This window comes from Euleptes europaea, chromosome 10 (genome assembly GCF_029931775.1).
Source record: "Euleptes europaea isolate rEulEur1 chromosome 10, rEulEur1.hap1, whole genome shotgun sequence".
NCBI classification, from domain to species: domain Eukaryota; kingdom Metazoa; phylum Chordata; class Lepidosauria; order Squamata; family Sphaerodactylidae; genus Euleptes; species Euleptes europaea.
This window is the reverse complement of record NC_079321.1, coordinates 77,046,984-77,062,768: the sequence shown is the minus strand read 5'-3', so window position 1 is coordinate 77,062,768 and position 15,785 is coordinate 77,046,984. Positions and strand designations below refer to the sequence as shown.

The following is a 15,785-nucleotide window of genomic DNA, read 5'->3' as shown; positions in this document are numbered from 1 at the left end:
GCTCTTCAGGGTCTTAAGTAGAGGTCTTTCACATAAATACATTTAACTGGAGATCCCAGGGATTGAAACCTGTACCTTCTACATGCCAAGGAGATGTCCTACTACTGAGCCACGGCTCCTCCTGACAAAATAGATACCATTTATCAAACAATAGATCTCATTGTTTACATAATATTATTACATAGTTATGCATGTCAAACTAAGCTTCTATCTTCCTAACATATTCCAGGTTCTGATTATACTGTGTTTTCTATTTTCCATTCACAAATAGGATTTTACAGAACTTTACAGAACTACGATTAGGATAACTCAGAGAAGCTGTCATTGCCAACCCAGCATTTAATTGGGGAGTGGCCGGAGCTGGCTACACTGAACCTAACCCCACAACAAAACTGTAGCATGCAAATAAGAGCACAGACACATTGCTGGGATAAAAATGGCCACAACTTTTATTGGTTACAACTTTTATTGGTAAGGGCATTGGCATAGCATAGGGGTTGGATCCCGGGCATCAGCTGACCCGACTGCCAGCCGATGATGTACCTCCTACTTTCAGCCCACCTGCTGGGAGTAGCCTGGGATGGAAGTATGCAGGATATCACTTGGACATGAACCACTCTGTGAATCCCCTGCCACTTGAAGGGAGGCCACCCTGACAGCCCCCGATCTGGGCATGTCTCCTGCCAGGCCTCCCCCCAAATCCCTTATTGGAATCCCCAGAGTGGGGGAAAGGGTGCATGCCGGCCGTCTTTTCCCCCAAACTGGATCCAGCCCCATGCAAACACCGCCAATAAGTTGTGACGTGAAATAAAACAAGATAGAACAAACTGCAATGCCAAGTAAAGGGAAGGAGGGTGGGACAAGCCAGGAGGCTGAATGCATGGGGAGGCAAGCGAGGGCCAAAAAACTGAGGCGAGCGAGGGCTGCATTTATATCTGACTGGTGGACCCACGTGAAACCCACAAGCCAGCGGTCTGCTGGCCCTCCCTGATTGGCCGCCTTTGAATCAGGGCCTTACAAAGAAGCAAACGGCCGGGCGGGAAAGTTAGCTAGCAAGCCTGTGCAGATGCAGCAGACTTCCCAGACGGCTGCCGCCATTGCCAGGAGCGCCCGCCTGGATCCTGGGGAGCTGAATACTCTACCCTGCCACCCACTCCAGCCACCCCCCACGTGGGTCAGCAAAATGTGTGGCAGGGTAATTCCTGAGCCAGTGCTTGTGCAAGAACAATGTGACAACATGTCCTTTCACGGCCCAAGCAAGTTATTGTCTCTCAACTTCAGTCTTCTAGCTATGATGTAGCCATAATCATACAGCCTAGTTTACAGGGCTGTTACTGAGATAATGTATATGAAGTGCTTCCAAACACTTAGATAAATTATGATATAAGTGCAACATATTATCATTAATTAATGCTTTTAGAGGCATTTGTATATTCTCCCCATTCATCACCCATCTGTCAAAATAAGACCTTCATACATCTTTGCAAACCACCCCGTAAACAAAGTCTGCCTAGGAAACGTCAGGATGTGATGTCACCCCATGGGTCAGGAATGACCCAGTGCTTGCACAGGGGACCTTTACCTTTACATCTTTGCAAGGTTATGGCTCTCTTAATACTTAAGCAACACAATGCTACTGGATGAAATGTGTGATGAGTTCAATTTCATCTTGTTTTGGACAATGCCAACTGATTATTGCCCAAATTGTCAAGCAAAACCTTTGAAGTTTCTGTACAAACTTGTTACCACTGGAAACTGGTCATATCCACAAGCCTTTTGTGAGTAACTGATGCTTCCTCAACAATGATATTGAAATCACTGCCTTGAAACTATTCACATGCTTAAGCTTGCTGGCCTCAATCTAAAAGTGTGCATGGCAGCATTAGGGTCTACTAAGGTTGCCAAGCCATGATTCCTAGAGAGGACTGATACCACTTCTTGATTTTACCCGGAAGTGACAGGATGCTGTCACCAAGGGTGCTTTATTTATTCATTCATTCACTTATTCATTAATTCATTAATTAATTAATTTCATCTCCGGCTGCTGAAGTGCCAGCAGGTGCTAGAGGCACGAGATCTCCCACCTTCAGCAGGCATATGGCAACCTTAGGACCTGTGCATGTATAAAATAAGCTGCATTCTCACCAGTCAAAACTTTGATGGAGAGGAGGACTGAGGAGATCAGGTTCAATTTGCCATTCAGTCTCCCAAGCAGCTCATTAGTGAAAATGCTGTTTATTTTAAGGGCTATATGCATCTGGAGCTGGGTTTGCTGGATTTGGTTGCAGAGCTGCACATACAATTATTCTCAGTTCACAATTCTCAGTGTGTGTTAGGGCTGCCAGATCTCCTGCTATAGTGGGAGACCTCCTAGCAGCAGCCCATGACCACTACTGCCACTTTGTAGGGCAGTGGGGGCAAAAATATGCTGAAAATTACTGTCAGAACAATGGTGTGATGTCACTTAAGGGGAGAATCCAGAAGTTACATCATTGTGGCAATGTAATGCTCTAGGATTCACTGGGAACTCTATGGTAAAACCACAGAGCTTCTGGTGAATCCTAGAGTATTGGGTTGATGTAATAATATCACTTCTAGGTTTGGTCTGGAAGCGACATCACACCATTGCTTGACTGTGCCCCATGTCCCCATCCCCACAGTCTACCACTGAGTGCCACTGGCTGGCAACCCTAATTTGTGTGTGTGTGTTTCCATATGCCTATGGGCTAACACAGCAAGCATATCCCCACTCTGAGCTCCTTAGATGAAGGGCAGGATAAAAGTATGATAGATAACCTGTGCAAATTTCATATCCTCTTGTACTTTCTGTTAGTGAATCACATTCACTGGAAACTTTTCTCATTTAAAAAATCATGTTTGATACTGTTTCATCAAGAATCTAAAGCAATGGTTTAACAACAGAAGTGCAGACAACAGCAAAGCAAATCATTGGACAGGAGGCAAATTGATTTAGAGCAGTGAGAAGGCAATTGTCAAGCTGAACAAGGAGGCACCGAGATGTTATTTTCAGCAGCATCCTTTCTCCACTAAATTCTTGTTGCCTTCCACTCCCACTAATTTGTTGCTTGAACTGAAGTGCACTGTAATAGCTCTAGTAAAGGGGCAATATTTTCTACTTTATGCATGCATGTCAAAAAAACCTATTAGTGGCCCGACTCTTCTCATTTGTGTGCTTGTATATAGAACACAAAGAGAAAGCACATTTCCATAAATAACATATGGGTTTTACAGTAAGATGTGTGTTTTATATACCAACATCTCTCCTATTTAGTCAAGTAGTCATACAGATCTGTCAGACAGACATTTTGAAACTGTAAATCAGATAAATAGCAGAAAATCATTTTCTTTTAAACAGCCAGAATCTTAAAAAAACCCAAAAAAAACTTCTTTGTTGTGCTAAACCAATTGATAGCAGCACACCAAGAGATGTCCCTATTTAACCGTGACATACAGTATTTTTATTTGAACAAGCTATTTCTAGTTAACCTCTGTGTTTCTGGAAACAGTTGGCAACAGATATCACAAAATGTGATGCAAATGAAAACCAACTTAATTCAGTGTGATAGCATTATTTTGAATCAGTTATGAAGACATGAAAATATTCTGAATGAACAAACAACCATTGCCTGTTATGCGTGTTGGAAACAATCAACACGAATTAACACCTCATGCTGCATAATTGGTTTGAAAAATAGAGATGCATCAAATTGAGCCCTCAGCTGAGCTAAAGAGACAAGGATGCTCTGACTCTAGTGGCACTTGGAATATACTGGGGCAACCGGAAACATCAGAGGAGGAGGATTCTATCATTTATTCACGACTACATGTTTCCTTGGTTTCGTCTATAAAAATGTCAGTATAAATGTTTCTTCAGCATTAGTGTTATGCTCAGATCATTACAGCCGTGTGCACGCATGAAAAAGAAAAATCGTGAGGTGTTTCAACGATGGGTTAGCAGAAAGCAAGGAAGTCGATTTTCACCACAAATCTACTTTACATAACAAGTGCAGTCCAGGTCAGACCTACCTGAATGTGAAATGCTTCACAAGTCAGTATGCGTGTAAAAACAAAGTTGCCTTTATAAAATTGTTCACAAACAAAATAAAACCTTAAAATACACTTGTTTTGTTAGTACCACTCCAGCAAATCATTTTCTGAATAAAGGTGTTGTTCTGGCCTATGTCCTTTCTAATGGGGCACAAGGCTGACATTCATTGCAGGCTTGACAAATCCCTCATAGTACGAATGGATGTTTTCAGAGATGACAGAACTAATCAACTCAAAAAGGGATGATCAGGAAAAGAGCTTGGGAAGGGGAACCAAAAGGCTGCCCCCCATATCGGCTGCCCTCCTTCCAACAGAAGATCGCAACTGTCGGAAATAACAATTCTGATCCCTTTTACCAATACGTTTGCAGTGATGGTGGGACTGACTGGTAAAAAACCCCACAAGTGATGAAGATCTCAGATCAGTCTGTAAGGCCATTTTTGCATGGTCAATTTTGATGCTCACTCTTCTGAACGAAAGCTGCTCGCTTCACAGCAGGCACTCTGTGTCTGCACAGAGGTACCATTGCTTTCTATCCAATAACCGAGTTAGCAGAGTAAAGTCCTCTTGCGCCAACTGGGTCTCCTCCAGCAAAGTATCCAGTCCCAAAAGGTCGTCGCGGGCATGTAGATCAGCGTCCTGGGTCCTCCAGGGTGTCGTCGCTGCCAGGCGACGCCACTGATCAATCACCAGGCCAAGCAGCCGGGTGGCCTCCGCGTCAGTTCGCAGCGTCTCCTCCAAGATGGCCTGCAGTAAGTTGGGGTCCTTGGGGAGCTCATCCTGCGCCCCACGCTGAGGAGACGGGTGTCCAGGCGAACCCTCCAGGGCTCCAGCCAAGGGCAATAAGTAAGGACTTGACTAGTGACTAATGTAAGCTCTAGCAGTGCGGCAAACCATAAACAGATTCCAGCAGACGGCAAATCCATGAAAGCAGTTTTATTGGTTATCATCGACAGGTTTCAGAAGCCATATTCAGAAGGACACTAGTAAGGGGCAAAGGCGAGGTGCAGAGCATATATGGAAAAGCAACAGGAGATAACTGGTAACTTATGCAACCCCCCTCCCAGAGGCAGGAAGGAGTACTTGGCAACAGTATGGGAATTTAGGAAGACTAAACACGGGGCACAGATTGACCTTGTACAGAACAGCACAACAGCACCTGGGAGCAGCACAATCGCACTACCGCATACCATTCTCATGGCTTGCTCCTGACATAAAGTTAATTTGTATCATGTTTTGTTATTTATGTTATTCATGATTCTACAACTAACATAATTTTGCTCTTATATTCTGTTTGAAGCTTACAAAAAAGAATTTAGTTTAAATTCAAAAAGTTGTGTCCTGCTTATTGTAGGTGGTTAAGCTGAATATGACAACTTCTCTTCTCAGGAAGGGGTAATTCTAAGAGCATAATCACTGAACAGTACAGACTGCTTCAAGAACAGCATTTTAACTTTTCCCAGAGTCTGTTTCTAGAAATAGAGTCAAATGCTGCTTTAAGGTCTGTAAAGGCTGCATACAAAGCTGTTGGAGCCTTAGAAGAGTATTTTTCAATTAAATGTTGTAAAATCAGGCAGTGGTCTAAAGTAGACCTGCCCTTTCTAAAGTTTGCTTGTTCATCGACAATAATGTCCTCTTGATCTAGCCAGTTGGTAAATTTGCCTTGAAGGTGCATATCCTGAAAGAAAGTTGCCCATATAGCTGGAGAAATGTGTGAATCTAAGAAAGATAGCTCCTTGGATGAGTGTCTTGATATCAGCTTCCAGAATCGGGAGGAATTCCTCTCTTTGGCTGCCTGTATAACACTCCTCCATAATGCCCAAATGTTAACTGTCAATGCTATCAATGCTGTACTGGCTGTTATTTTTAGACTTTTATTTTTAAGAGTCCCTGTTTGACACCCTCCTGTACTCCTCATGTCTCCCAGGTCTGGATTTCATCAGGAGTGTGTGAAACAGCCTCATCAACAGTTTCTGTTAGGAGTAGAAAAAATAGTTTCTGACTATGTAAAAATGAATCACAAAATAATTAAACCATTCAGTATTAAGAAGGGCACATTAAAACTCATTACATTCCAAATAATTTGTCAACATAGCTGTGAAAACTGCTGCAGAAACTGAAAATGAAAGGATAATTTCTATGGCAATGCAGAGTTTTCAGTCTACTTCAAGACTGGGGACAGAGGGTGGCAATCAGGGAGTAGATTTCACTGCATTACCCCTTAGTTTGTGGGGTTCCACAGGGCCCACTAGTCAGGAGGTTTGGGCTGGATTTTCATCAGTATGCATTTGACACCTAGCTGTACCTGTTGACAGCTGGCTGACCGGACTCTGTCCCGGAAGATCTTGCCAGGTGTCTGGAGGCTGTGGTGAAGTGGTTGAAGCAGAGCTGACTGAAATTGAACCCATCTAAGATGGAGGCCCTATGGCTGAGCCAAGGCAGTCCAGGTCAGGGTATTCAACTTCCCACTCTTGACGGAGCAGAGCTGGTATCAGCTCCCTCTTTCAAGAGTCTGGGAGTGACCTTGGATGCCTCTCTTTTGTTGGAGGCCCAGGTCATGCATACCACCAAGATGGCATTTTCCATCTCTGTCAGGCCCAGCAGCTGACCCCTTACCTGTCCTGTACTGATCTAACCACAGTGATCCAATCAACAGTCACCTTACAGTTAGACTACTGTAAGTTTCTCTACACAAGGCTGCCCTTGAGACTGATCTGGAAACTCCAACTGGTCCAGAATGTGGCAGTGAGAGTACTGACAGGGACTTCCTTTATAGTCCAAATACATCCAGGGTTCCGGTTGCAGAGGACGCAGCATAGCAAAAGAGCTCCGCTTAAGTACTGTTTTATATTCTCATTATTTTGGCTTCTTTATATCTCTTGCCTGGTATAATTGACTGACTAAGAAGTTTGTGTTGGCTTTCTGTCATTCAGCTGGGAAGCATGAGAGATAGCTCTGGCTGTGAAGAATGAGAAGTGAAGCCTAGGTGACACAGTTTAAAATAACTCTTGGAAAACAGGCTAGAGCTGAATAAGAATTTATATGGGACTATATTATTCAAACTTAACTGTATTTTCACCGGAGCCCTTTTTTTTTTGCTTCTTTCTCATGGTTTTTTTCCTCCCACTCTGGTATGAGCCTATGTTAAGTTTCTGGAAATTGAACGCATGAGCAGATAAGTCAACTTAAAGAGACAGTGGTTGGCTGAAGTACAGACAACTAATCAGTGGAAACACGTAGAAGAATTGTTGGCACCACTAGGATTAAACTACCCATTGAGACAAGATTAAAAGATTACGTTCTCTACAAAAATCTAATATCACCCCTCCCCCCCACAGAAACAGGCAAAAAAAGAACCCTAAAGTAACTTTAGAAGGCTGGATTAATAATCGAACTTCACCAAGCACTTCAGACAGTCAGAAACTGACTGATACTAAGAGAATCAGTAATAGATTTGATGTTTTGAATTTGGATTGCCCTGCTCCTTCTGGTGCCCAAATCAATGTTATAAGGGATATAAGCAATCAACAAAACAAATCTACAGTCTCGAAACCCCATCAAAGGCTATTGGACAAAATCACCCAAACAGATTGGAAAGGAATTGGGATACAACAAAAAGACCATTCTACTCAAATATTAGAGGAAGAATTACAAAAGGAACATACTCTTTACCTTCTGGCAGATCAGTGTTTTCTTATTGGTGAAACAACATAGCATATATTGTCGAAGGCTTTCATGGTCAGGGTTCATTGGTTCTTGTAGGTTATCCGGGTTGTGTAACCGTGGTCTTGGAATTTTCTTTCCTGACGTTTCGCCAGCAACTGTGGCAGGCATCTTCAGAGTAGTAACACTGAAGGACAGTGTCTCTCAGTGTCAAGGGTGTAGGAAGAGTAATATACAGTCAGAAAGGGGTTGGGTTTGAGCTGAGTATTGTCCTGCAAAAGTAATGTGCTAATCATTGTCCTGTAAGTATCAAGATAATGTGCTAATGAGGGTATGGTATGTTAATATGGAACCATTGTATCCTGAAGTGATCTGTTAATGTGTGTAATACAAAGCTAATCTGCATGGCTATTGTTGAATGTTGTCTTTGTTAGTCTGGAGGTTTTCAGAACAGGAAGCCAAGCCTTATTCATTCTTAAACTCTCCTCTTTCCTGTTAAAGTTGTGCTGATGTTTATGAATTTCAATGGCTTCTCTGTGCAATCTGACAAAATAGTTGGTAGAATTGTCCAGTCTTTCAGTGTCTTGGAATAAGACCCTGTGTCCTGTTTGTGTCAGTCCATGTTCAGCCACTGCTGATTTCTCAGGTTGGCCAAGTCTGCAGTATCTTTCATGTTCTTTTATCCTTGTTTGTATGCTGCGTTTTTTGGTCCCGATGTAAACTTGTCCACAGCTGCAAGGTATACGATATACTCCTGCAGAGGTGAGGGGGTCTCTTTTGTCTTTTGCTGATCGTAGCATTTGTTGTATTTTCTTGGTGGGTTTAAACACTGTTTGTAGATTATGTTTTTTCAAAAGTTTCTCCATCCTATCAGTGACTCCTTTAATAAATGGCAAGAATACCTTTCCTATGGGAGACTGTTTTTCCTGAGTTTTCTGATTTTTGTTTGGTTTAATGGCCCTTCTGATTTCATTCTTGGAGTAGTCGTTTGCTAGCAGTGCAAGATTTAGATGATTAGTTTCTTCCTTGAGAAACTGTGGTTCACAGATCCGTCTTGCACGGTCCATTAATGTTTTGATTATTCCTCTTTTCTGTCGGGGGTGGTGGTTGGAGTTTTTGTGTAAGTAGCGATCTGTGTGAGTTGGTTTCCGGTAGACCTTGTGACCTAACTGAAAGTTTGTTTTACGGATGACAAGGGTATCAAGAAATGGGAGTTTATCCTCAATTTCCTTTTCCATGGTAAACTGAATGTTTGGATGGATATTATTAAGATGGTTTAGAAAGTCCATTAATTTTTCTTCACCATGGCTCCAAATAGTAAATGTATCATTTACGAACCTGAACCAGACTGTAGGTTTGTAAGGAACCAAAAATTCATAAACATCAGCACAAATTTAACAGGAAAGAGGAGAGTTTAAGAATGAATAAGGCTTGGCTTCCTGTTCTGAAAACCTCCAGACTAACAAAGACAACATTCAACAATAGCCATGCAGATTAGCTTTGTATTACACACATTAACAGATCACTTCAGGATACAATGGTTCCATATTAACATACCATACCCTCATTAGCACATTATCTTGATACTTACAGGACAATGATTAGCACATTACTTTTGCAGGACAATACTCAGCTCAAACCCAACCCCTTTCTGACTATATATTACTCTTCCTACACCCTTGACACTGAGAGACACTGTCCTTCAGTGTTACTCCTCTGAAGATGCCTGCCACAGTTGCTGGCGAAACGTCAGGAAAGAAAATTCCAAGACCACGGTTACACAGCCTGGATAACCTACAAGAACCAACATAGATATCTTCAAGATTTTGCAATCCATGGAAAACCAAATAAAATCATTCAGTGAAGATCCCAAAAGGAGAAAGTTTGAGACAATGAACAAGACAATGGAGAACAACTCCAATATAAGCACCCCCTCCCCAAAAAAGAAGGAGATTAAACATGGACAGTCGAACCCCTAGAATACTTTAGCATCACTATCCCCATGGGAAGAGACGTGTTGGACTCATTTGGGAAATTACCTAAAATGGAACAAAGAATGGTACTGAATAGACTGAAGAGGATGCATGAAGAATTAACTATAATATTTAACTCCTTGTAGATTGACAAAGAGGACATGGAAGTTAGGATGCAACAATCAGGTCATAAAGATCATGGGGAACCATAGGGTTAGCCCTTTGGAACCAGAAATATTAATTAAATCTGTAAAAACTAATTCATGTGTTCGCTGGGACATTGATAACACTATAGAAAATGATCTTTCAAATCCAAGGTTGTGAATAAGGTCTTAACAAATAGGTTCCTAACTAAAGGCTTGCTAAAGTTATTATCAGTTAATGTAAATGGCTTAAATGTACCATGCAAATGTAAAAAAACTCTTTTATCAGCTAGTCAAAGAAAAAAAACATCTTATTTTTATACAAGAGACACACTTCAAGAATTGTTGATGGATAATTCAAAGCTAGGTAAATTATATACAGCTTCCTCAATACAGAAAAGCAAAGGCATTGCAATTTATATTAAAACTCCATTGTTTATCATAAAACAGATTTAAAAATATAAGGAAGGTAGATTTCTGTTCATAAAGAATGAACTGTTTGGGGAAAATATAATTGTAGGTAATGTCTATGCTCCTAACCATCAACAGCAACAATTTTATAATGAATTACATAAGCAATTGATAGACTTTGTAGAGGGCGACTTAGTTCTAGGAGGAGACTTTAACACTGTAAAAAATTTAGAAGAAGATAAAAGATCTAAAGAAAGTCGTAAGAACAATAAAAGGAAAACATCCTTGGGTAAATTTATGTGTATGCAATAAAGGAATTGATGTGGATGCAATCAAGGATATTTTTTAAAAGGGGAAACTCCCTGACTCCTGGTTGGAAGTATAGTAGTTGTCATATTGAAACCAAAGAAGGATCCCACTTCTCTGAGGTCTTATAGAACGATCAGTTTATTAAATACTGATTACAAAATACTTAGCACAATCCTTTCCAATAGACTGAAACAGATTATTGAGAAACTTGTTTCAACTGATCAAAATGGATTTATCCCTCAAAGGCAGTTATCAACCAATTCAAGGTAAGTAATTAAATAGAAGTTACCAAAAATATAAAATAATATCGGCTCTGTTGTTCCTTTATGAGGAAAAAGCTTTCAATAGAATAGAACATAGATTTTTGAAGGAGACTATTAACACTTTTGGATTCAGCTGTAATTTTCAGAAGTGGGTGGAGTTAATTTACATCAATTTTGAAAAAATAAAGTTGCATGGAGAATAATCAGTCCCCTTTAATATTTCTAGAGTGGTTTGGCAAGGATGTCCCTTATCTCCCTTATTATTTGCCATTTCATTAGAACCTTTAGTAATTAGTTTAAAAATAATAGATTTATACAAGGAGTTAGTATTAATGCACCAAAATACAAAATTAGTTTATATCTGGATGATATAGTAATGACATTAACAGATATAGAGAACTCAAATAAGGTACTTTTAAAGGAAATAAAATACTTTGGGGCAATTTCAGGTTACAAATTAAACAAAGGGAAAACAGAGGTGATACCATTTTATTCAGAGGTTGCAGAAAACAAGGAGATTAGCATAAAAAGTTTTGAAGAGATGAAAATAGTGGAAAAAGTTAAATATTTAGGTATATAATTTAATGTAGACCCAAAGAAAAAGCTAAAATTAAATTGTGACCCAGTTACATATGAGATGAAAAAGCAAGTTCACAACTGGTCGAAATTAAAGATATCCTTCTTTGGAACAATCAATTTAACCAAAATGAAAAATTAACCTAAGTTAATTTTTTTGTTTACAAATCTGTTTATTGAAATTTCAAACAAAATTATTATGGAATGGCAACAAATCTGTAATAGGTTTATTTGGCAAAACAAAAAAGCACGAGTAAAAAGGGATAACTTATATGATTGTGAAGAGAATGGAGGAATGGGACATCCAATTTTTACTGGTATTACTTAGCCGCTAAAATAGCCCGGGCGCGTGGGTGGCGGCGGCGCGGCCGGCAGGGGCCTCCTGCCGGCGCAGGAAGGCCCCTGCCGGTCAGAGGAAGGCACCCAGGCATGTGGGCGGCGGCGGCGCGGCTGGCAGAGACCTCCTGCCGGTGCTGGAAGGCCGCTGCTGGCCAGAGGAAGGCGCCTGGGCGCGTGGCTGGCGGTGGCGCGGCCGGCAGGGGCCTCCTGCCGACGCAGGAAGGCCCCTGCCGGCCAGAGGAAGGCAACCGGGCACGTGGGCGGCGGCGGCGCAGCTGGCAGAGACCTCCTGCCGGCGCAGGAAGGCCACTGCCAGCCAGAAGAAGGCGCCCAGGTGCATGGCTGGTGGAGGCACGGCCGGCAGGCGCCTCCTGCCAGCGCAGGAAGGCCCCTGCCAGCCAGAGGAAGGCGCCCGGGCGCGTGGGCGGTGGCGGCGCAGCCGGCAGGGGCCTCCTGCCAGCCCAGGAAGGCCCCTGCCGGCCGAAGGAAGGCGCCTGGGCCCGGCGGCGGTGGCGGTGATGGCGGAAGTTCTCCCCTCCCTCCTCCCCCCTCTACCGTATTGACCCACGTATAAGCCGAGTTCGGATTTTTCAGCCCTTTTTTTGGTCTGAAAAACTCGGCTTATACGCGAGTATATACGGTAGTAGGGAATTCATTATTAGCGTCAATAATGGCAGATATGACAGCTGATAATATTGGCAAACATTTATGGATTAAATATAATTTAAAATATTTTGATAAGTATTTACATTGGTTTAAAAACTTACAAATAATCTCTTACACAGAGATCCCAGAGGAAGTAAAAAAAGTATTGCCCCCCTTTAAGTATCTTCAAATAAAAAAAATATTTAATACAATTGATTAAGAAGGGTAAGCTGATACCCAGAACTCTTAACAAATTTGAACAGTTTTTAAAATTAGATAAAATTTCTGTAAGTAAGGTATATTGAATATTAGTACAGAAGAATAGGACAATTAATCCTCCTTTTCAAGAGAAATGGAATAAAAAATTAGGTTATGAGTTGGATAAAAAAAATGGAACTTTATACTCACAAAAGGTCTACATTTTACAATAAGTCTTGCATTTAGAGAAAATGTATTTAAGATGACACATTTGTGGCATCTTTCCCCAATCAAAGTTCAAAAAATGTGTAACTTGGATAAAAATGCTAGAAAATGTTGGTATTGTGATTCAGCTAACACAGATTTTCTACACATGTGGTAGAGCTGCTGTAGGGCCCAAACATAATGGATGAAAGTGATTCAAATCATATCCAGTGGCCTTGAAATTGTTATTCCAGTAAGACAGGAAACAATTTTATTAAATTATTTTCCAAATAAACCAAAGGATTGTCGAGTTATGTTTCTCCGTATGCTAACGGTTGCTAGAACAAATCTTGCGAGATATTGGAAAAGCAATAAATTCCCTGATTTAAACAATTGCCTTGATAAGGTTAAAGAAACCTATGCTCTAATTAAGTTGACCTACTATAACGACAAAAATACAGAAGAACTGGGTGCTTGCTGGAATTTAACAGTTTCAAGGATGGAAAAAACACTCCAATGTGTAAATCACAGAGTGGTAGTGATGTAATAATCATGCGGATTTTAGATAAACAGAGTATTGCTTGGTTCACTGTTATGGGTATTTTAGTTATATAAGCAGCACAGTTTTAGTTTCCTTTCAAGAATTTGTATTATGAGTATTTTAGTAATGTTATATTTCCATTTTCTTTTATTGTTCCACCGGGCTTATGGTTGAGGACAGCGACAGCAACATACAAAGAGCTGGCTTCCCTTCCTCCTTCCTTCTTTCCTCCTTTTTTCCTCCCTCCTTTTGCTTGTCCTCTTCCTCCCCCTCCCTTTCCATCCCGTTTCCTATAATCCATGTTCTTCCCTTTCCATCCCATCCCTTCCCTTTCTTTTGTGGTGTTCCTTGTCACTATGTCTTCTCCATCATCTCTTCCCTTTCCCCTCCCCCCCCCCCGGTCGGACTGAGGGATATTGAATACATGGCCACCTGGAAGCAACATCCTCCCTAAGGTGGGGTTTTAGTTACCATCAGGATGAAATTGTTAGTTTAGGAATGCTTTAGATTGTATTTTGTATTGCATTGTATTGGTAGTTTATTGTATTCATATGATGTTAGCTGCCCTGTACACCATGGATATCAGAGGACTGGTGCTCATTATCATAAAGATTCTGCAAAATAACAATTCACATTTGAAAACAAAAACAAGCCACCACAAATTCTAGGAGTGTTAATATACGTACACACGCATGCTATGCCTTCACGAGCATGTCGGGGTTCACAGCCTGCACACTTCCAGCCAGTAGATCCAGGTTTGCACATGCACTGTCCAGTGACGGGATCACAAGGAATAGGCAGGGAACCATACGGATTACACTCACATTCTTGACAAGATCCACCTGGAATTCTTGGATTCCCCGTATAACCAGAGGAACACCTATCAGTTGAAAAATTAGAGTGAAATGTAAGAATCCCACTGTACATGTTTTCTGTGAAGGAATAACCGTAAAACACACATCCAGATCACATACTTATCAGGACCCTCTATGGGAAAGAATGTCTACCTTCATCCCACTTCCAGGTATACCATGTAACATTTGCTGTGGGTTATGTGCTAACACATGCACATGTGCTTATACATTAATTGAAAGAACTGCAGAAAAGTGTATAGTTCACATGACAAATGGGGTGAGGGTCTGCCCTTCCCAACAGAAGCATATAGAGAACCTAAACTAGTATCCATACAAACTGTATAATTGGCTGTATCCATACAAACAGTATCCATACAAACAGTATAATTCTAAAACACACAATGGATTATTTTGTCAAATCTCATGATCTTGTTACCATTCCAGAATAAACTATTCTATATCTGCACAGCTTCTCTGAGAAATCTCCAAGGAAGAAGATACCCTAACCCTCTGGGACAGTTTATTAAATTACTGAACTATTCTAATGGTTAAAAATTTCTTCCTAATGTTTTATCTAAATCTACTCTCTCTCTCCTTTAAAGCCATTGGATCTTCTCTGACATGCTTTTACATGTTTGAAAATTGTCAAACTAAACCTCCTTTAATCTATTTCCTAAATTCAATATGCCTTTTAGGATTTGTCTTCTAGATCTTTTATCATATTCTTCGTCCTTTCCCATTTTTTAGCATCTTGCACATTAGTGCTTATCAGCATCATCGATGCTTGAACATAGTACTGTAGGTGTGGAATTGTGGTGCTCTGTAGAGAATACGGCCACCATTGAGAGTAGGCGACACATTTCCCTTTTCCTTGCATTCAACCACATATGATTATTCATTCCTCAGAAGCATTCACATACAATAACAAAGATGTAAATAATGTGGTATAAAATTACATTAAATGCTCTGAAAACACATTTTTAAACATTCTGTTTGTCAAATCTTGAGTGTATTTACCAGCAGCCACCCCATGTAAATCAGTGTGATTTAGCGATTAGAGTTTCAGATTAAGATCTGAAAGAACCTGGCTCAAATCACCACTCTTCCATGTAAGGTTACTGGGTGATCTTGGGCTAGGTACACATTCTCAGCCTAACTAAGCTCATAGGGCTTTTGTGAGGATAAAGTGGAGGAGAAGAGAATGATGTAAACTGCTTTCGGTCCTTATTGTGGAGAATATGAAGATGGGAGGCAGATAAAAGGTAGGTTGATTGGTGGGTGGGAATAAGCAAGGAAGGGTGAGGATATAGATGTTGTGTGGAAAGGAGATACATGGGGAAATGTCTCACTTGTTAATTTAATTGTAGACACCTTTAACAAATAGCTGTGAAAATAGTTAATTACATGGTTACAGATGGAAAATCTATAATCATGGCTTTGTAAAAGGAATGCTCTGAAATTGTATTCCTTGGTGTAAATTTGCTATCATGCACTTTAACCCGAAATATGCTTTGTCATCTGAAATTTCTACCATGCACTACATCATATGTAAACAAAGGAAGTCAAACAAAAATGTGGAGAGGTCAGACAAGACAAAT

At 40.8% G+C, this 15,785-nt stretch overlaps 1 protein-coding gene across 1 annotated transcript in view; it reads right to left on the bottom strand.

Annotated features, from left to right (window-relative positions):
• LAMA2 (laminin subunit alpha 2) overlaps nucleotides 1-15,785 on the bottom strand; it is a 599,384-nt gene that overhangs the window by 148,756 nt on the left and 434,843 nt on the right. Inside the window, exon 32 of the mRNA XM_056856226.1 lies at nucleotides 14,020-14,213. Within this exon, the coding sequence (XP_056712204.1) occupies nucleotides 14,020-14,213 (194 nt within the window). The remainder of the gene's footprint in view (nucleotides 1-14,019; nucleotides 14,214-15,785) is intronic.